The sequence below is a fragment of the Marmota flaviventris genome, chromosome 2, assembly GCF_047511675.1.
Source record: "Marmota flaviventris isolate mMarFla1 chromosome 2, mMarFla1.hap1, whole genome shotgun sequence".
In the NCBI taxonomy this organism is placed as follows: Eukaryota; Metazoa; Chordata; class Mammalia; order Rodentia; family Sciuridae; genus Marmota; species Marmota flaviventris.
In genome coordinates this window covers 153,987,974-154,008,399 of record NC_092499.1, presented here as the reverse complement: position 1 = coordinate 154,008,399, position 20,426 = coordinate 153,987,974, and the positions used below count along the sequence as shown (strand labels likewise).

Sequence of the window (20,426 nt, the reverse complement as noted above, 5' to 3'; positions counted from 1 at the left end):
CTTCAAACTTGTGATCCTCCTACCTCAGCATCCTAAATAACTGGGAAATAGGCTTGTACCACTGCATGTGGCTAGGTGGTAGAAACTTTAAGAGGTGGGACCTAGTGAAAGGAAGTTAGGTGAGGGAGGGGTATGGGGTAGTTGGTAGGGGAGAAGAGGGTTCCCTTGAAGGGGCTATTGGGACCTTGGTCCCTTACCTTCTCCTGCTTTGTCTCTTAGCCACCAAGAGGTAAACAGATCTCCTCTGCCATGTGCTCCTATCATAGGACCAAAGTGATGGAGTCAAGTGACCTTGGACTAAATCCTCTGAAACAATGAGCCAAAATAAATCTTTCCTCTTTTTTAAAATTGATTTTTCTCAGGTACTTCATCACAGCAAATCTGACTTAATGCAGTAATAAAGCACGGGCTTAAAACAAGGTCCTGGGCTTAATTCTAAATCCAAACCAAATAAAATAAAACAATTTAAAAAACCCTAATATCTAGTTCATCTTCTCAAGGGATACAGAGTTGATGTATGACTTCGATATATATTTACTTTTAAAAATTACCTTTTAAGCCAGGTGCAGTGGTGCTGTTCCAGCAACTCATAAGGCTGAGGCAAGAGGATCACAAGTTCGAGGCCAGCCTCAGCAACTTAGAAAAGCCCTGAGCAACTTAGTGAAACCCTGTCTTTAAAAAAAAAAAAAAATGGTTGGGATGTAGCTCAGAGGTAAATCACCTCTGGGGTAAATTACTCTTCAGCTCAGAAATTTTAAAAAACAAAACAAAACCCAAAACTTTGGCTTCCAAAGTCGTTCTAATTTGAATTAACTAAAAATGTTAAAATTATGGTGACCAACACACACAAACACAATTAAAACAAAACTCTACAAAACCAAAAAAACATCTACTCTTTTCCGGAAAGACTAGAAGACCTGGCTGCCTTGGGACACATTCCAGGTAGTATCAGGACCAGGTGTGGAGGCTGCTGCCCCCTGCAGATGGAACATGTTCTGTACTTCTGGGCAGCCCTCAGCATTACCTGGCCCTCCCAGAAATAATAAAGGAGATAGATATATTATACACACACACACACACACACACACACACATATACACATATATATGTATATATACACACACACAGTCACACACATACACATATATTTCAAACTCTAGTGTTTATGTGTTAGATATATCATTAGTCAGCCTAATCAAGAAAAAAATAAGGGCAGGAAAGCCTAAGTACATAAATGGGACCAAAACCAGGGAAATAAGTCCCAGATAAAGAGGAAAAAAGCTGGGGCTGCAGCTGTAACTCAGTGGTAAAGTGCTTGCCTTGCATATGTGAGGCACTGGGTTCAATACTCAGCACCACATAAAAATAAATAAAGATACTGTGTGTTCATCTACAACTAAATAAGTATTTTTTTTTAAAAAAAGAAAAAAAGCTGATTAAAAGCTGATTAAGTTCATGATTTTCTTTATTTTTTTTCTTTGGTACCAGGAACTAAACTCGGGGTGCTTTATCAGTAAGCCACATCTCTAGCCCTTTTTTTTTTTGAGACAGGGTCTCACTAAGCTGCTCAGAGCCTTGCTAAGTTACTGAGGCTAGCTTTGAACTTGCAATTCTCCTGCCTCAGCCTCCTGAGCCCCTGGGATTAGAGGCGTGCATCACCACACCTGGTAAGTGGATGATTTTCTATGAATACACAAACCACCAAAACTAAACCCAGAAAGAGATAACAAATCTGAACAGACCAATGGTCTCAAAGAAACTGTATAGTTATAAAAGTGCTATATTCTAAAAAAGCACCAGGTTTAGGTAGTTTTATAGGGGAATTTATCAAATTTAAAAAAACAAACAGATAATTTCAAAAGAATTTTAAACTGACTAAAGCAGAGAAAGTACAGCCCACATACACATATATACACACACACACACACACACACACACACGACAGAAACCAGGGGCACTCTACTACTGAGCTACTACATCTCCAACCATTTTAATTTTTTATTTTGAGACAAGGTCTTGCTAACCTTCCAGTTCAAGACAGGGCCTTAAACTTGCAATCCTTCTGCCTCAGTCTTCTAGTGGCTGTTTTTTTTTTTTTTTTTTTTTTTTTAAGGGATGCAGTCTTATTATATTGCTCAGACTGGGATCCCTCCTGGGATTAAATGATCCTCCTGCCTCAGTCTTCTGAGTGGCTAGGACTACAGGTGCATGCCATAAACCCAGCCAAAGAACATTTTTAATATTAAAAGATATAGAAAACACAACTTGATAAAGATAACACTAAAAAGGAAAATTATAGAGGGTTGGAGATGTAGCTCAGTGGTAGAGCACTCACATGGCATATGGGAGGCCCTGAGTTGGATCCCTAGTATTGCAAAAGAAAAAAGAAAATTATGCACTACTTTCACAAATAATGATGTAACATTTCTAAATAAAATGTTAATAAATGGACTCTGGCTACACAATAAGGGTTCATCCCAGGAATGCAATAATAATTCAATAACATAAAATCTATTGTTACAATAACATATTAACAAGTAAAGGGAAAAATTACTATGATCATAACACAGATGTTAAAATTTTAAAAATTCAACCACTATTAATGATTTTAAAATGTTATTAGCAACATACTTTTTAGTAAAAATCAGCACACTTAATGACAAAACTAAAAGCAATCTCATTAAAGATGAGAAATTAGGGCTGGGGAAGGTGGCTCATTCTTGTATTTGCCTAGCATGTTTGAAGCTCTATGTTCAGTCCCCAGCACATGGGGTGCGGGGGAAGAGTAGGTTGGATATAGTGGTGCATGCCTGGAATCCCAGCAACTCAGGAGGCTGAGGCAGGAGGATCACGAAGCTCCAGGCCAGCCTTAGCAACTTAGCAACACCCTCTCCCAAAGTAAAATAAACTAGGACTGGGGATATAGATCAGTAGTAAACCGCCATACTAACTCCCACCCCCAGTCCCCAAAAGGTGAGGAACTAGTTAAAAGTACCCAGTATCGTCTCCATTATTTAACTTTGTTCTGGAAATACACTGCAATCAGAAAAGAGAAACAAGTGGCATAAATATTGGAAAACAAGGGACAAAATTATTATTTGTAGCTGAGGTGATAGTACTCCTGGAAAATCCAACAAGAGTAAAAACTATTAGAAACAATAAAATTAAGTTGCTAGTTATAAAATTAATAAATAGAACAACTAAGAATATGCAATACAATAAAGGATCCTATTTTCAGTAACAACAAAAAAGATGAACTAGGATAAAGAATGTATAGAATTTTCAAGTAAAGATATTTCTCTTTTTTTTTATATCGGTGATTGAACTCAGGGGCACTTTTACCACTGAGCTACAATTCTTTTATTATTTTTTATTTGGAGATAGGATCTTACTAAGTTGCCTAAACTGGCTTGGAAATTGCGATCCTCCTGCCTCAACCGCCAGAGTTGCTAGGATTATACGCTTGTGCCACCATACCCAGCTCAGACAGACATTTCTGAGACAATTTGGGAAGTGGTTTGTGGTCCGGATATTTGATAATATTGATATCGGATAAAAATTTAGTTTAATGGATAGGATAATAGCATTGGGGTTATATATATTTCAAAAAGTCCTTATTTGTTAAGTATTTTACAAAGAAAATAATTTGTTTCAAAATATTACAGTCCCCCAACCTACAAGAAAATAGAGAGGAGGGATAAATGATTCAAGTTTGGCTAAACATTGAAAACTGTTCAAACCATTGGATCACTATATTGTCTACTTTCATATATTTGAAAATCTTGTAGCGATCTTGAATCTAGACACAGTACTGTGTTCCTGTAATCCCGGCAGCTCTGGAGGCTCAGGTAGGAGGATTGGTAGGTAGTAGCCTCATCAACTTAGTGAGGCCTTAAGCAACTTACAAAGACCCTGTCTCCAAAAAAGAAAAAAAAAAGGGGGGGGGGGCGGGCTGGGGATGTGGCTTAATGGTTAATCAGCTCTAGGCTCAATCACCAGTATCAAAAATAAAATGTTCATAATAAAGAATTAAAAGAAATGTGCAGGAGGACCATAAAAGACAACTAATTGCAAAGGCATATAACAGGCTTACATACACATAAAATGCCACCTAGAAGTACTAGAAATTAACACCAAAATCAGATATAATTTTCTTCTATCAGACAAAGGTCAAAATATGGGATAATACACGGTATAGGAGGCGGAGGCAACTTACATTGACCGTCAGAGTACAGATTAATACAACTTCTGTGGAGGGTTAACCTAGCTTTACCTTTTGAAGTTATAAACACACACCCCTGGCCTAGAAATTCCACTTCTTGGAATTTATTCCCCAGACATTCATTCATTCAACAAGTATTTTCTGCCATCTACTATGTGCCAGGCACTAGAGATACACAAGTGAAGAAAACAACCTGCTCTCTTGTGTTCCATTCTTGTGGGATGGGAGGCACAGGTAAAGCAAGTCAACAAGTATGCATGCAATTATAATGCCATGTAAGTGATAAGGTAAACACGGATGGGCTAGTCTGGGAAGGTCTCTCTGGGCGGGAGTCAAGCACCAGAATGTCTAGGACAGGCAACAGGAAAAAAAGCCAAGGGGTAACACAAATTCGACCTTTCTTCTGTGTTGTGCATTTTATTTCCCTAACAGCCTTTTGATTATCTAAAGGATATGGACACTATTGAATGTTTCTCTTTGTCCCCTGATACAAAACTGAAAATTAATCAGATTCTTTTAGTATAGTACATCTCACAAGGAAGGTGTCGGGGCAGCATTGTTTCCCAACATTATTGTGCATAACAATTCGATCTTTTACAAGCAAAGACTTTCCAACTTACTTAAGTTTTGTGCTGTCTACTTAATAAAATGTATTAAAGTAAAAACTCTTGATAACAGTTAAACCTTTCCAAAAAGAACAGATTAGTTTCACAAAAAATACTCACACGTGAAACCAAACCTATCAGTCCCTGCCCTTCTGGCAGGACTGAGAATCATTGACTTAGGGGCCTCTAGTTTAATTTCATGTTCTTTCTAAGTACTAAAGTTGAAGTTCTCATTTTCTTTAGGGGCTATTTGAATAAATATTTTATGCTTCAGGTTCAATTAAAGGCATTCCAGCTGCTTCCAAAAGAAACACCTGAGAACATCACATACCAACTTCAATCAAACATCATCATGAAATACCAACGCTTCAAAATTGCCATGAATTATATGTTCCACAAACAGTCAAATCATTAAGAAAAGAGCAAAGAGGGAAAGAAATATGTCCCTGTGAAATAAGCTCCCATCTCAATTCCGAAATCAGCTTTATATAACCGCATTCTTCTTCGCAAAGGGAGAAAACACATGCACACACCTCAAATGACTTCGGGACTCTACAATAATTCTCAGTGGGACCAACTCCTTTATACAGATTTCAAAGGTAAGCAGCCACCAGCACAGCGAACGATCGGTTTTCCTCCAACAACTGAGAATGTGGTGTATCCTTCCTTTCCCTTGAACCCCACAGGCCATTTAACCTTTCCCCAAAGGCTCAGCAGTTCTGAGCAGCGAATGCCACTTCTAATAACAGTTACCCGAGAAGTACTGAAGTGAGAGACCAGAGTACCACCAGGGTTGCACACAGGCGCCGGCTACTGCGCTCGGTTTGGGGGGGTCAATGCAAACCAGGTATGAGGGGACCCCGGAGCTCTGAGGGTCTGACGCCAGCCTCTCCACGTCCCACCGCCTACGTGCCGCGCGTCCGGGGGCCTCCCCACCCCTTATGCTACTCTCGTGCCGATCCAAACCCGTAGCCTAGGGGTCCGCAGTGGCTCTCCTGGAAAAGTGTAGGGGTGCAAAGATGCGTTCGAAGTGCTGGGTGGGTAAGTGGGAGGCGCGGAGCGCCAGAGAGGATACTTGAGTTGAAGGGACGTAAGGTGCTCCCGAGGGAAGGTGCCTGGGGAAAGGATGGGGGTTGGGAGCTCCTTGCAGGCCAAGTAAGGGGAAGAGGTCTGAAGAAGGGTCAAAGAGGACACCGGGAGAATGGGGGGTGAGGTGGGAAATCCTTATGCAGGCAGCTAATGTGAGGGGGGCGGCGATTCGGGGAGACCTGTGGGCCGCACCTGCACGGCAGGTGAGGGGAACCCTCCCCACTACCAGTGCATCGCCTCACCTGCCCAGCGTCCGCTTCATGCCCGAGTCGGCTGCACAACGGGGCTCCGGCCCCTTGCCGGCCAGGCGCAGGTTCTGCTTCAGGCGGCAGTCGGCGTCCAGCGCCGCGGTGGCCGAGCCGGAGGAGGATGAACCCGAGGCGGCGCAGCGCTCATGCTCCAAGGTGACGGGCTCGGTCCGTTTCCTCATCCCGCGGCCGACAAGGCCGGCCGCCCACGGCGCCCGCTGGCCTCGCCCGCCCGCCTGCGCCGCCCTCGCCGCAGCCGCCGCAGCTCACAGCCTTCACCGCCGGGAGCCCGCCCGCTGCCCCTCACATCTCAGCCCCAGGCCGCAGCGCCCGCTGAGGACCAGCGCTGGGGGCCGGTCGGCCTCACAGGCCAATCAGCGCCAGAATCCTGCTCGCTCTGCCCCCCTCCCCGCCCCATCAACTCCACCCGGGTCCCTCGGGGAGCGCGCCCAGCATCCCCAGCGCCGACCCGCAGCCATCTTGGAGTAGGGCGGTAGAAGCTGCCTCCTCGCGTCATTGTCAGGGCAGCGCAAGGTTGTTAGGTTTTGCAGCGCAGAGGACTGGGTCCGGCACGGGGCTAGGGGACTACCTTCTGGGCATTCTTGTAACCCGCAGACAACCCAGTGGTGCCTCAGTTCAGTGGTCCGAACGGCGAAAACACTGGGAGGACGCCGGCCAGAAAGTGGCCACCCTGCGAGCCTGAGCTGCTGCCCAAAGTTGTCTCCCTCCCGTTCCAACCCAGGGCCTCTGGCTCCTAACCCTGGATTACTGCTCATTTAGGTTTATATGAACAAAAAGGTAACATCACAATTCCGTCTTAATGATTAGTTGCTATTTTTCCAGAAGGACTCTTTTTTTGCGGGGGGCGGGGGGGCGATGCTGGGGATGAACCAAGGCACATTACCACTAAACCACATCCCCAGCCCGTTTTATTTATTTATTTTTTAGTTATTTTATATTTATGTGGTGCTGAGGATCGAACCCAGTGCCTGACGCATGCTAGGCAAGCGCTGTATCTCTGACCCACAACCCCAGCCCCTCCAGCCCGTTTTATTTTCATTATTTATTTTGATTCATGGTCTCTGTCAGTTAGTTAGGGCCTAAGCTAAATTGCTGAGTCTGGCCTCAAACCTGTGATCCTCTCTCCTCAGCCTTCCTAGTCACTGGGATTACAGGCACCGTGCAGGACTTTGTCTTTTAAAAGATGCCTTCAGGGAGTTAATTTTTAATTTGAAAAAGTGTGTGTGTGTGTGTGTGTGTGTATGTATGTATATATATATATATATATATATATATATATATATATATATATATATATAACCTTGGGATCCAATATATGAAACAGTGAACTGCTTAAACAGTTTACTCTTTAGTGATTTTGTTATTTTGGTACTAGGGATTGAACCTTGGGTGCTTAACCACTGAACCACATCCCAGCCCTTTTTATTTTTTTATTTTGAGACAGGGTCTTGCTCAGTGGCTAAGGCTGGCTTTGAACCCTAGATCCTCCTGTTTCAGCCTCATGAGCCACTGGGATTACAGTCATCGCCGCCACCATGCCTGGCAACAGTTTACTCTTTGAAAACAGATTTTGGATTTTTAAAAGCATTTACCCCTTTGAGGAAATCCATTTCAAAGATGACTTTGCACTTGTGAAACCCAATTAAGTATTAATTCAACCCATTCTAAATAGAGCAAAGGAAATAAAGGGCAGTTTAGCTCACAGATTTAGTTTTACAGCTTTGACTTTCTATAGTTTCTTTAGAAGCTGAGGCAGGAGGATCACAAATTCTAGACCAGTCTTAGCAATTTAATGAGACTTTGTTTCAAAAAAGGCTGGGCATGTTGTTCAGTGGAAAAGCATCCCCTGGGTATAATTGCCAATTTAAAACATACTGTGGAATTTAAAAGGTGAATTCTTTGAAGTGAAATAACAGTACTGGGGATTTGGGGATTCAGAAGTTAAAGTGTAGAAAAATTATTTTATCTGTCACAAAATCCCCCCACCCCTTTTTTTTGGGTACCAGGGATTGAACCCAGAGGTGCTTAACCAGTGAGCCACATCTATAGCCCTTTTTTATATTTTATTTAGAGACAGGGTCTCACTGAGTTGTTTAGGATCTCACTATGTTGAACTCATAATCCTCTTGCCTCAGTCTTCCGCTGGGATTGCAGGTGTATGCCCACCTTGCCTTGGCACAAAATCCTTTTTAATAAGGGGATGGGGGGCAAGGAAGACAGGGAGAGCTGGAGAGAAGAAAAAAGAAATATAAGTTGGTATTAAATCTTTCTCACTGGCCCTGGGTTTCCCCATATAGTTATCTCCTGGTTTTGAGACATTAAATATAGCCCCCTCCTTTCCTTGAATCCAGGCTTCTTTATCCAAAGATCTATTCATCTCTGATATCTGACAGGCACCCAGACTACTGTGTTCAAAACAACTCCCAGCTCTTCTTCCACTCTAACTTCATAAGCTTCCCCTCCTGGGAAATGGCAACTCTGTTTTTGTGCTGCCTTGGGCTAAAACTCTGGGGTCACCTTTGATTTCTTTCTTCTGGCATCAAACTTTGTCAGCCAGCTCCCCTTTCAGAATCTACTCAGGTTCCAACACTTCTCATCACCTCTACCATCTCCACCCTGGGCTAAGACATCATGCGTCACTTGGATTATTTTAATAGCAGGGGTGGTCTCCCTCCTGCCTCTACCTTTGCTTCATTTCTGTCTACTGAACTCAGCTGCCACATAGGATTTTTATTTTTCCTATGCCACATGTAATTCTGTCACTCATTTGTTAAAATCACCTTGATGGTTCCCCAACTCATTCAAAATAAAACTGAAAGCTTATGAAAGGACATACAGGGTCCTTCCTCAATCACTGCCTTCCTCCTGGTCCTTACATGCCACAGTCACCCTTGCTCAGAACCTTTGCACTTTAATACCTGCTACCTGCAATTCCCTGTCGTCCAGTTGCCCACACCTACAGGGTGTGCTCCCTCCCCCTTCACATCTGTGTATTCACTGAACACTTTTAACTTAAAACCCTCAGACTCACCTTCACTGTGTTCACCTTTCTTGACTTATTCATTTATTTATTTATTTATTATGAGGATTGAACCCAGTGCCTCGCATGTGCTAGGCAAGCGCTCTACCTCTGAGCCACAATGCCAGGCCCTCTTGACTTATTCTTGTTAGTGCTGGTCACCAATATATTTGTCAATGTGTCTGTATCTCTTTTTTTTCCCCACACTGCAATGTAAAATCTGAGAAAAGACCTATTTACTGCTGTATTTTCAATGCCCAGACCAATGTCTGGCTCATAGTAGGCACTTTGTAAATATTTCCTGAGGGAGAGACTGTATTCTCACAACTCCTCAGCAATGCCACTAGGGTCCCCATTTTACAAGTAAGGAAGTGAGTCTCAAGTTCATTAAGGGACTCTGCCTTCTGCCTGAAATTGAAAAGATATATGGCTGAGGATTATGGATGCTTGTCTTTGGATCAAAATCCCACAGCATGGTCCATGATAGAAGTATGTACTTGGTTTAAAAAAGTTATCCTTTAGTGTTTAGAAGAAATGGAAGGATAAGGTCCAGAAACTGTTTTTTTTTTTTTTTTTTTAATGGGCCATTTCCCTTTATCAGATAATGTGTACTTTATCTACTTTGCAAAAGAGGAACATTATTTCTAGGGTTAGCCACAATGAATCCAATACTGCTTTTTAGAAATTAATATTGCTTAGGGGCTAAAGGCATAGCTCATTGGTAGAGCCCTTGCCTAGCATAGCATGGTCCTGGGTTCCATCCCCAGCATCAAAAGAAAAAAAGACTTGTTTTTTTGTTTTTGTTTTTCAAATTAGCCAAATACGCCAGGCATGATGATGCATGCTTATAATCCCAGCAACTCAGGAGGCTAAAGCAGGATAACAAGTTCCAGGCTAGCCTCAGCATCTTAAAGAGACTGTCTCAAAATAAAATAATCCCAATGCTATGTATAATTATAATACTCTAATAAAAAATATCCCAGATAACCACAATAAAATTAATATTCCTCATAAGAAATAAAAGGGTTGGGATTATAGCTTAGTGGTAGACAGCCTCTGGGTTCAATCCCCAATACCACAAAAAACAAACAACAAAAACCCCCACAAACACACAAAACAAACAAACAAACAAAAAAAGGATGGTACTGAGCCAAAAGTGGAAAGCTTAGCTACAAGGTCTAATTGAGTTTATGAGCTCTTTTGTGATCTTGGGGAAGTTATTTAACTTCTGTTTCTTTATCAGTTCAGAGTCTTAACCACCTTTAGCGAACGTTATGAAAATTAAGTATAATAGGGCTGGGGCCATAACTCAGTGGCTAAGAGCTTGCCTAGCAGGAGTCAGGCACTGGGTTCCATCCTCAGCCCCACAAAATAAAGGCATAATGTCCATAGACAACTACCAAAAATTTTTTTAAAAATAAATATGTATCACAGTCCCTACCACACAGGAGGCACCCAACCCAGGAGGGTTATCAAACGAAAAATCCTGCTGCAAAACGAAAACGAAAACACCAGCGAGTGTCTCCCCCGCCCCCATTTTTCTAGCTACTTATGCCAAGGCTTGGGAATATTAAGTATCTTGTTCAGGTGATAGCAAGTTGAGGCGATACCAACAGCCGTCTGGAACAACGCCAGGCTGCTTGTTCTTTGTACTGAGAGCTGGGCATCACTAAAGAAAAAACCAACCCCCTTATTCCGCCCTTTCTGTAACACAGTCTCGCAGAGTCCTCTTTGTCCCTCTTTGGCTGCCGTAGGACAGAAGATTCGGCAACGCGTTCCTATTGGCTAGGCTTGTTTGGCGCCAAAGCGCGTCGCAGAGGAGGAGGCAAAGAGCTGAAGCTGTGGTGTGCAGAACAGAAGGTACGCGGAAGCCGAGAGCCCTGCGACTGTTTGGATTGAAAGCCTGAGGGACCCGAGAGAGTCCGTCATGTTCTGCGAAAAAGCTGTGGAGCTGGTTCGTGAGCTGCACCGCGCGCCAGAAGGGCAGCTACCCGCTTTCAATGTGAGGACGGCGGTCTAGACCTGAAAGGGGCGGGGCCTGGACGGCTTCCTGGCAGTTCTTCCCTGCATCTCACCTGGAGGATTTACTTTCCCACGTGGTTAGCAACCAAGTCGTGATAAATTTTTGGAACGCGGCACAGCAAAGTATAAGAGGGAACACAAAGTATTCATGCTTTTATTTCCCAGCTGCTTAGTGCATTTCCTCACTTGAGTATAATTGAGTACTTTTCATTGTCTAGTTTTGCCTCAGTTTCTTTATTTAACCAAATATTTCCTTTCTGCCTGATAGTGAGCTAGCATTTGCTGTCCACTCCGGCAGCGAAATGTAACTAAAAGCCTGGCCTGCAGGGCTTGGCGTGTAGCTCGTAGAGTGTTTGCCTAGAATCCCCCGCACCAGGGCAGAGGGCAGGACAGCTTCCGGAAAGAGCCTGAGATTCTGGTTGTGGGGCAGTTATTCAAGCTTTCTTGTTATCAGTTTTCTCTGCAAAAATGGGAATGATGATGATAGTAACTAGCTCGTTGTGCAATGAGGGTGTCTGAACAATGCCTGACATACGGTAAAGCAGAGTCAGTGGTTGCTGTTAATTTTATTTCTACTAAGATTATTATTACTATTATTAATGTGATTATTCTTATTTTTCTGTAACTTCTCCCTAAGGCAGGGTGCCAAGCCGTTGACCTACATCATCACGTCCAAATAATAAACCCTTTAGGTTTCAACAATCTCCCCCCCCCCCCCCCCCCCATTTTTCTAGCTACATATGCCAAGGCTTGGGAAGATTAAGTATCTTGTTCAGGTAAGAACTAAAGTAAGGTTTCCAGTCATGGCACTTTGGCTCCAGAGCTTGCACTCTAAATGCTGTGCTTGACCTCCTCCCCTATCCTAGGGCAGCCATAGTGTGGATGCCAGGACACATTCTTCTGGGAGAGGGGCATAGAGGTATGATATGCAGCGTGATAAGTGGTGCCAATGAATTATAGGAATTATAGATAAGGAACATGAAGGAGAATCACAAAGTAAACTGGTGGGGATGGGACTAGAAAAGGGTATTTAAAAATTTTTATTTTTATTTTTTGTAGTTGTAGATGGACAAAATGCCTTTATTTATTCTTATGTGGTGCTAAGGATGGAACCCAGTGCCTCACACATGCTAGGCAAGCTCTCTGCCACTGAGTTATAGCCCCAGCCCACAAAAGGGTACCTTTGAGCCACATCATCTTTAAGGATGAGGTTACATTCAGAAGGGATTGAGGCATTCTAGCTGAAGGATATGGTAATACAAAGACACATGGTTACATTGCAAAGGTGACTGAAAGGGCATGTAAAGGTGGATTTGCAGTCTAGAATAGTTAAGTATTCATTCATAATGTGTGTTTTGAAAGCTGGTAGAGGATTTTAGGCAGGTGAATAATTTTTGCATTTTGAGTGTAATTATGGCAGCAGTATGGGGGGATGGATTGAAGAGAAGACCAAATGGGGGCAGAAAGATTGTTTGTGTGATTACAGTAGGTCAGGTGACAGTTGTGTGTACTTGAAATTGTCAAGTCAGTGGCACTAAAATCAGTATCTGAGACAAACAGGATCTGTACTATTAAAATGGGTAGAAATGGGGTAGATAATGAATGGGCCAGGATCTTGGAAAGATTCTCAGGTAATAGGAAACCATAAGTTAAAAATGAACTCCTTTTGGGAAAAGGTAATGAATTTTGTTTTGAACAATAAAGAGCACCTAGTCTGGGACTGGGCCCTTGGCCCTAGGTTCAATCCCCAGACAAAAAAAATGTCCTAGTCTTTACACTTACACCATTTTACAAAGGAGGAAACTGAACCAAGGGAAATTATGGATCAGAGTTAAGGGACTGGTCTCAATTTAGAGCATATTGGAGGCAGAGCCTCAACTTGAACTCAGGCTTTTTAGATTGTAATCCCTTTTTCAACTTATACCTCATGCAGGGCTCAGAGGCGCTTGCCTCGGCTTGGCAGGCTGAGACAGGAGGATGGAGACTTCAAAGCCAGCCTCAGCAAAAATGAGGCGCTAAGCCTTACCATGTCTGTCTTTTTACTCAGTGAGACTCTGTCTCTAAAAAAAAAGTAAGGTTACCTCATTTAAAAAGTGAGAAGACAATAGTGCAAAACTGAGCAGAGATGCTGGAATGTGTGTAGGCTCTAAAATTTGGCTCCATACTGGATCATAGAACTAGTTATTGTGGAGGTTATTTTACATATGAGGAAATGGGGCCCAAAGAGGCGGAGAAGTGTCCAAACAGGTGCTGGTGGGCTGGCCTTGGAACCTGGCTCTTCATACACTTCTTAGTCTTAGTTCTTTTTTGGGGGAGGGGGGGGATACCGGGGATTGAACTCAGGGTTACTCAACCACTGAGCCACATCCCTAGCCCTATTCTGTATTTTATTTAGAGACAGAGTCTCACCAAGTAATTTAGCACCTCACTGTTGCTGAGGCTGGCTTTGAACTCACGATCCTCCTCCCTCAGCCTCCTGAGCTGCTTAGATTACAGGTGTGTGCCACTATGATTGGTTAATCTTAACTCTTTTTACTCAATTTTTGGGCGGAGGGGGTACTGGGGATTGATCCCAGGTGTGCTTTATCACAGAGCTATGTCCCCAGTCCTTTTTATTTTTGATTTTGAGACAGGTGTCCCTAAATTGCTCAGGCTGGCCTCAAAATTTTGATCTTTCTGCCTTATCCTCCCAAGTCACTGGGATTATAGGTATGCACCACCATGCCTGGCTTTTTATTCAAATTTTAAGATTAAAGTGTTGGTTTAGGGGGCCAGAGTCTTAGAAGCTGTAATGTGAAGACAGTGACTATCACTATCTTTAAGGTCTTAATTTGTGAGAGTATCTTTTGTTATCTTTTGCTCATTAGTGCCTTCCACTGACTAAAACACCTGCTAGGCAGGTGACTCTGCTGCCTGGAAGACTGAGTCTGTAGAGACTGGCCTCAGACACAGCTGAACGGGAGAAGACAATACTTGATCTGAGATGCAGCAGTCTTTCAAGAATCATGTGGTGGTATATGCCTATAATCCCAGCTCTGCTCAGAGGGCGAGGCAGGAGGATTACAAGTTCAGAACCAACCTCTGCAATATAGGGAGACCCTGTCTCAATTAAAAAAAAAAAAAAAAATCATCTCTTCATTCCTCCCATCCCAGGTAGATGACAGCCAGGGGTTTAGAGCAGAGGCTTTGCCTTGTTTAGTCTAGAATCACTGGTTGGGTGCTGTAATTCAGCAAACTAAAAAATGATTACTACCTTTCTGTATGCAGAACTGAATTTTTTTCCCCCTAAAAAGTATGTTTTCAGTCTATAATCCCAGTGACCTGTGAGGCTGAGGCAGGGTGATCACAAGTTCCAGGCCAGCCTAGTCAACTGAGTGAGACCTTATCTCAAAAAAATTTTAAAAAGGCTGGTAATATAATTCAGTGGTAGAGTACCCCCATCCCCAGCCAAAAAAAATGTTTTTAAGAATATTATCTTGGGGTCAGGCATGATGGCACTCATCTGTAATCCCAGCAACTTGGGAGGCTGAGGCAGGAGGAGGCCAGCACCTGCAATTTAGCAAGATCCTGTCTCAAAATAAAAAAGGGCTGGGAATGTGGCTCGGTGGTTAAGTGCTTCTGGGTTCAATCCTGAGTACCCTAAATGAAAGACTATTATCTTGAGCTGTTGGAAGCTTATAGTCTGAGATGGGCACAGAATAGATGTAATTTCCTCTATAGATAAAACTCAAAGTCTGAAAACTTGCGTATATTTCAAAGAATTATTTCATATTTGGCTTTTGTATACCTACAGATATATAGTTGTACAATGTTTTAAAATAACATTTGTTTATAAAAATATTGTTTTTATAAATCAGACCTTCCCATAATTTTTAAAAATTAGATGCTAAAAGAGAAAGTAAAAGTCATGCTTACATTTTTTTTGTGTGTGTGTGGTACTGAGAATTGAACCCAGGGCTTTGTGCATGTGAGGCAAGTACCCTACCAACTAAGCTATATCCCCAGCTTAAATTTTTATCAGGAATTATATCTTGAGTAGGTTAAGTAGTTGTGCATTGGTATATCAAAAGTTTTATTTGCAGTGCTGGAGATCAAACCCAGGGCCTTGTGCATACTAGGCAAGTGCTTTATTATTTCATCTTCTACCAAAAATATTTATGCTAATACATATATTTTGGTCCTAAGAATAGATTGGAAAACAAATGGGAATCTTTTCTTTGGATTGTTCACAGAGTTACTGTGTAACATTCATGAAATTTAATATTTTATTTAATAGAAAGTTTTAAAAAAATTGCTCCAGGGTGGGTAGTAGGAAAACTCCTTTGGCCTTCTTATTCTTGTAGTACAAACTTAAAGTACTTTTTTGGGGTGGGGTAATTAACCCTTTAAAGACCATTTTCAGTAAATAATAATTTACTTGCTTTGGTTATGCATGCCTTATTGCTTCTGTAGGAAGCAATTATTATTATTATTCTGTAGGAAGCAATTATTATTATTATTATTTGTTTCTTAAAATATGGGATTTTTTGTATACTCTTTTGATTCCAAGGTGCCTAAATATACAGATTTCTTATGTAAGAAGAATTTGAACCATCACTGCACAAATACATAGTTTGGCATTAATTTTTTTTTTTTTTTTTTTTGGTTTCAGCACTAATTTATTTGTTTTAGGAATCCAAATAAGAATTTAGCTGTCATGTCTCATTAATCTCTTTCTATTATTATTTTTTTGCATTCATTTTTATTGAGGGTTTTTCTTTGTTTGTTTGCTACTAAGTTTTTATTTTGAGACAGGGTTTCTACTAAGTTGCTTAGGGCCTCACTAAGTTGCTGAGGCTGGTTAGAACTTGCAGTCCTCCTGCCTTAGCCTCCCAAGCTGCTGGGATTATAGGTGTGTGCCACTACACCTGCCTGAGATATAATTTATATATAACAAAATATACATTTTAATAGACTTTACAAATTTTGACAAATGTATACTTTATAACCAGTACCCTGATCACGATTTTGTAAAGCCCACCACTGTTCTCTTTTGTAGCCAACCTCCCTGCTACAGCCTTTGGCAACCACAAATTTGCTTTCTCTCACTACAGGTTATATTTCTCCTTTTCTGCATATTGTTGGATTCCACATCCAGGAACTGGCAAACTTTTTCTGTAAAGGGCTACATGGTATTACATAGTATACACTATTTTGTGCCTGGCCTTTTTTAGCTTAGTGTAATATATTTGAGATTATACTTATTTTGTATGGTTTCAGTAATTCATTCCTTTTAATTGAGCCTTTACATTTTTTTCACTGTGTAAGATGTACACATATAAAGTCATTTTCTTTTGGGTACCAAGATTGAACTCGGGCACTCCACTGAGCCACATCCCTAGCCCTATTTTGTATTTTATTTAGAGACAAGGTCTCACTGAGTTGCTTAGCAAAACTTGCTGAATTGCTGAGGCTGGCTTTGAACTTGAGATCCTCCTGCCTCCACCTCCCAAGCCACTGGGAGTACAGGCTTGTGCTACCGCGCCCAGCCATATAAAGCCATTTTAACTGTGAACTTTAATGGCATTAATTATATTCACATTGTCATCAATCATTACCACTATTCCCGAAACCTTTTTATCACCTCAAACAGAGCCTCTTTCACCATTAAGCAATAATTGTACCAGTTTCCCTTTTTTTGCAGCTTCTGGTAACCTTTAAACTATTTTGGGTCTATATGAATTTGTCTTTGCTAAATATTTCGGATAAGTGGAGCCATAACAATACTTTTTATTTTGTGTCTGGTGTCTTTCATTTAGCATAAAGTTTTCAGGATTCATCCATGTTGTAGCATCTATCAGTACTTCATGTCTTCCTACGGTTGAATTATATTCCATTGAAGGTTTATACTACATTTGGTTTATTCATCTATCAGTTGATGGACATTTTGAGTTGTTTCTTCTTTTGGACTATTATGAATAATGCTGCTAAGAACATTTCTGTACAGATTTTTGTGGGAACATGTTTGCAGTTTGCTTGGATATGTACTTAGGAGTGGAATTGCTGGATCATATAGTAATTCTTTTTAACTTTTGATGAGCCAATGGATTGTTTTTTTCATGGGGATATCCAGTTAACATTATTTGCTAACACCACGGCCATCCTATTGTTTTTTTGTAAGGTTTGTAAATCAAAGATCAATATAGTACAAACAATATTGTCACAGATTTGGTAGAGAAATAAGTGACTTTGTATCAATATTTTGATATGTTTTAGGAGGATGGAATCAGACAAGTTCTGGAGGAAATGAAAGCTTTATATGAACAAAACCAGTCTGATGTGTAAGTTTTGATATTTTAAAACAATTTAAGAAGTTGAAGTCATATAATCTTACATCATGTTTTTTTGGTGTTTGTATTTGTTTTTTGTTTGTTTTCCTTTTTGGTACTCGGGATTGAACCATGGAGCACTTAACCACTAAGCTACATGCACAGCCCCCCCTTTTTTTTATTTTGAGATTTTGAGATAGGGCCTCACTAAGTTGCTAAGGATGGCCTCAAACTTGGAATCCTCATGAGTCACTGGGTTACCAGTGTGTGCCATCATGCCTGGCTTATGTCAGTTTTGGGATGTGGATTTTTTTTTTCCCCCCAATTCTCTGTGAGCCTGATCATACCCTAACTGTACAGGTTAACACAGAGCCAGGACATAGATGGATTTGTGTTGATCATTGCTTGGTAAGTGGTAGATGTTTAAAAATTATTGTGGTTTGACTAATATATATTGAGTTAAAAGGAATTAAGGCAGACTTAAAAAGATGAGACACAAGCAAATAAAAACCATAACAAAGTGAAATATATAGTTTCCACCTTTTCATTAATAGATGCCTTAATTTGTTTAAGGAATAATTTGTAAAATTGGCACTAATAGCAAGTGATTTCTGATAGCTTGAGTGGACTTCACTGAGAACTGATGTAACAGAGGGCTACAGCTTAGTAGGTCAAGAGAAGCCTCTAGTTTCATAGAATATTTAGATCTGAACATGCTAATTGAAACAAAGAGGAATCTGGGCTATGTGACAAACTTCACAGGTTCCAGTGACATAAAGTGCTGGATCAAAATTGAGGTGGCCAAGATCTAAATCTAGAGATACATCTATCTCTGTGACATGAGATTTCCTCTTTGGCCTTGTAGAGTGTAGCCTAGGTAGAATGGCTTAGGTAGAATGTTTTTATGAGTTAGTTTGATATCGAAATCAGTGGCATGCTGATAAGATTTGTGGGGCACACAAATGATAGGAGCATTTTCCCATTTCTGTGTATTAGGATAAATAACAGAAAAATCTTTAAAGATGGAATGAGGAACTGAACCTCAGCAGAGTTGCAGCAAATGACATTCATTGATTCATTCAACAAATATGCACTGAAAAAGGATATGCCAACAAATGGCCCCAGTATTTGCCTCGTAATTGACATAGCCCAGATTCCTGTTCTTGTGACTCTTAGTCTAGTGCAGAGATAAATATTAAATACAGACATACCAAATTGGGAGACATGCTGTGAAAGAAAGCAACAGAGGGCTGGGAGACACTTAAAGAAGATACAACTTAGGTTGAGGAATCAGAGCCATTCTAAGGAAGAGACATTTCAGCTGAGGCCTAAAGGAGAAGTGGTTTTATTGAGGCACTGATTGCTTAGTAAGGAACAGAGGGTGACACCAAATGCAATTTTTAAGTGTGGATGGGTGGTGACTCATTTGTGTCTTAAGAAACTATCCTGGCTGTCCTGCGCACAGCTCCTGGGGAAGCTAAGAGAAGAGGGAGGCACGTTGGTTATCTAGGTGACTGGAGAGGTGACCTGGAGTTAGTAAAAGTGAACAGAAAAATAAAGATATTTTGGAGTTGGTTTAGCTAGCAGTCCTTGGTCCAATAAGGAAATAGTTTTCCTTGTTCCCTGTATTTGGACAATTTGTGGGGTGGGAAGTGTAGCTCAGTGGAAGAGTGCTTGCTTAGCATGCACAAAGCCTTGAGTTTGATCCCCAGCACCACAAAATAACCCAGAACAAACAAACAAATAAAAAAACCCCAAGCATTTAAGTTAGTAGTTGTTGGCTTTGAAATTTTTACTAATATGGTAACATACCCATATATACATTTTGTTCTTTTAATGTTCTTATCAGAAATGAAGCAAAGTTGGGTGGACGAGGTGATTTGATACCAACTATTAAATTTCGACACTGTTCTCTGTTAAGAAATCGACGCTGCACTGTTGCCTACTTGTAAGTTTCTCACTGTTTGCTTGGGATGGAAGGAACCCAGAGGGTTTTCTGTGTGGTTTGGTTTTCCAGATAACCTTTCCAAATGGGTAGCAGGGAATCTTAGATTTGTCTCTCTTTTTTAAAAACATTTTTTGCAGTACTGTGGCTGAACCCAGGGATGCTGTACTACAGAGCTGCACCCCCAGGCCTTTAAATTTTTTATTTTGAAACAGGATCTTGGTAAGTTGCTGAGGCTGGCCTCCAATTTGGTATCCTCCTGTCTTAGCCTCCTGAGTTGCTAAGTTTATAGATGTGTACCACTGTGCCTGGCTATCTCTTTTCTCTTTATAAATATTCTAAATCTTCTCTTTTTCTATTTTTAAAAATTTGTTATGAAAAATTGCAATATTCATTAAAGGAAGAAGATTAATAAACCCTCAGAGTCATCATATCCCCTTAGGTCAATTTATTTTATTTTTTATTTTTTTGGCAATACTGGGGATGGGACTTATTCTCACACATGCTAGGAAAGCACTCTATAACTGAGCTACATCCCCAGTACCTTTATGTCTTTTTAATATTTTGCCATAGTACTTCATCATATACATTTTTAGAATATTATGCACTGTACCACTGACTATTTTAGTATCTTTAATGTTTTTCTTATTTCTCTAAAAAATAAGAATTGGCTGGGCATGGTGGCGCTACCTGTAATCCCAATGGCTCGGGAAGCTGAGGCAGGAGGATCACAAGTTCCAAGCCAGCCTCAGCAAATTAGCTAGGCCCTAAACAACTTAGTGAGACTCCATCTCAAAAATTTTTTTAAAAAAGGGGGCGGCCTGGGGGCATAGCTCAGTGGTTAAACACCTTGAGTTGAATCTTTGGTACCAAAATATAAAAAAAGTAAAAGTAAAAAATAAGGATCATTTGGACCTTTATAACCACTGTATGGTGTCACAACTGGA

The 20,426-nt window shown here is 41.0% G+C and overlaps 2 protein-coding genes across 7 annotated transcripts in view; one reads left to right on the top strand and one right to left on the bottom strand.

The window, feature by feature from the left end:
* The window catches only part of Abhd12 (abhydrolase domain containing 12, lysophospholipase), an 87,080-nt gene extending 80,544 nt beyond the window's left edge, over positions 1-6,536 (bottom strand). Inside the window, exon 1 of the mRNA XM_027955872.2 lies at positions 6,159-6,536. Coding sequence (XP_027811673.1) covers positions 6,159-6,346 — 188 coding nt within the window. The 5' untranslated portion in view covers positions 6,347-6,536. The remainder of the gene's footprint in view (positions 1-6,158) is intronic.
* A 167-nt stretch (positions 6,537-6,703) lies between these two features.
* The window catches only part of Gins1 (GINS complex subunit 1), a 31,465-nt gene continuing 17,742 nt past the window's right edge, over positions 6,704-20,426 (top strand). For 2 of the 6 annotated variants that reach the window (XM_027920443.2, XM_027920423.2), the window contains exons 1-5: positions 6,704-6,962; positions 10,920-11,206; positions 11,961-12,002; positions 17,482-17,546; positions 19,384-19,482. In XM_027920443.2, the coding sequence (XP_027776244.1) occupies positions 11,132-11,206; positions 11,961-12,002; positions 17,482-17,546; positions 19,384-19,482 (281 nt within the window). In that variant the 5' untranslated portion in view covers positions 6,704-6,962; positions 10,920-11,131. Of the gene's footprint in view, positions 6,963-10,919; positions 11,207-11,960; positions 12,003-17,481; positions 17,547-19,383; positions 19,483-20,426 lie in introns of those variants that run through there. The other 4 variants (XM_071608686.1, XM_071608684.1, XM_071608685.1 and 1 more) reach the window with 4 other exon arrangements.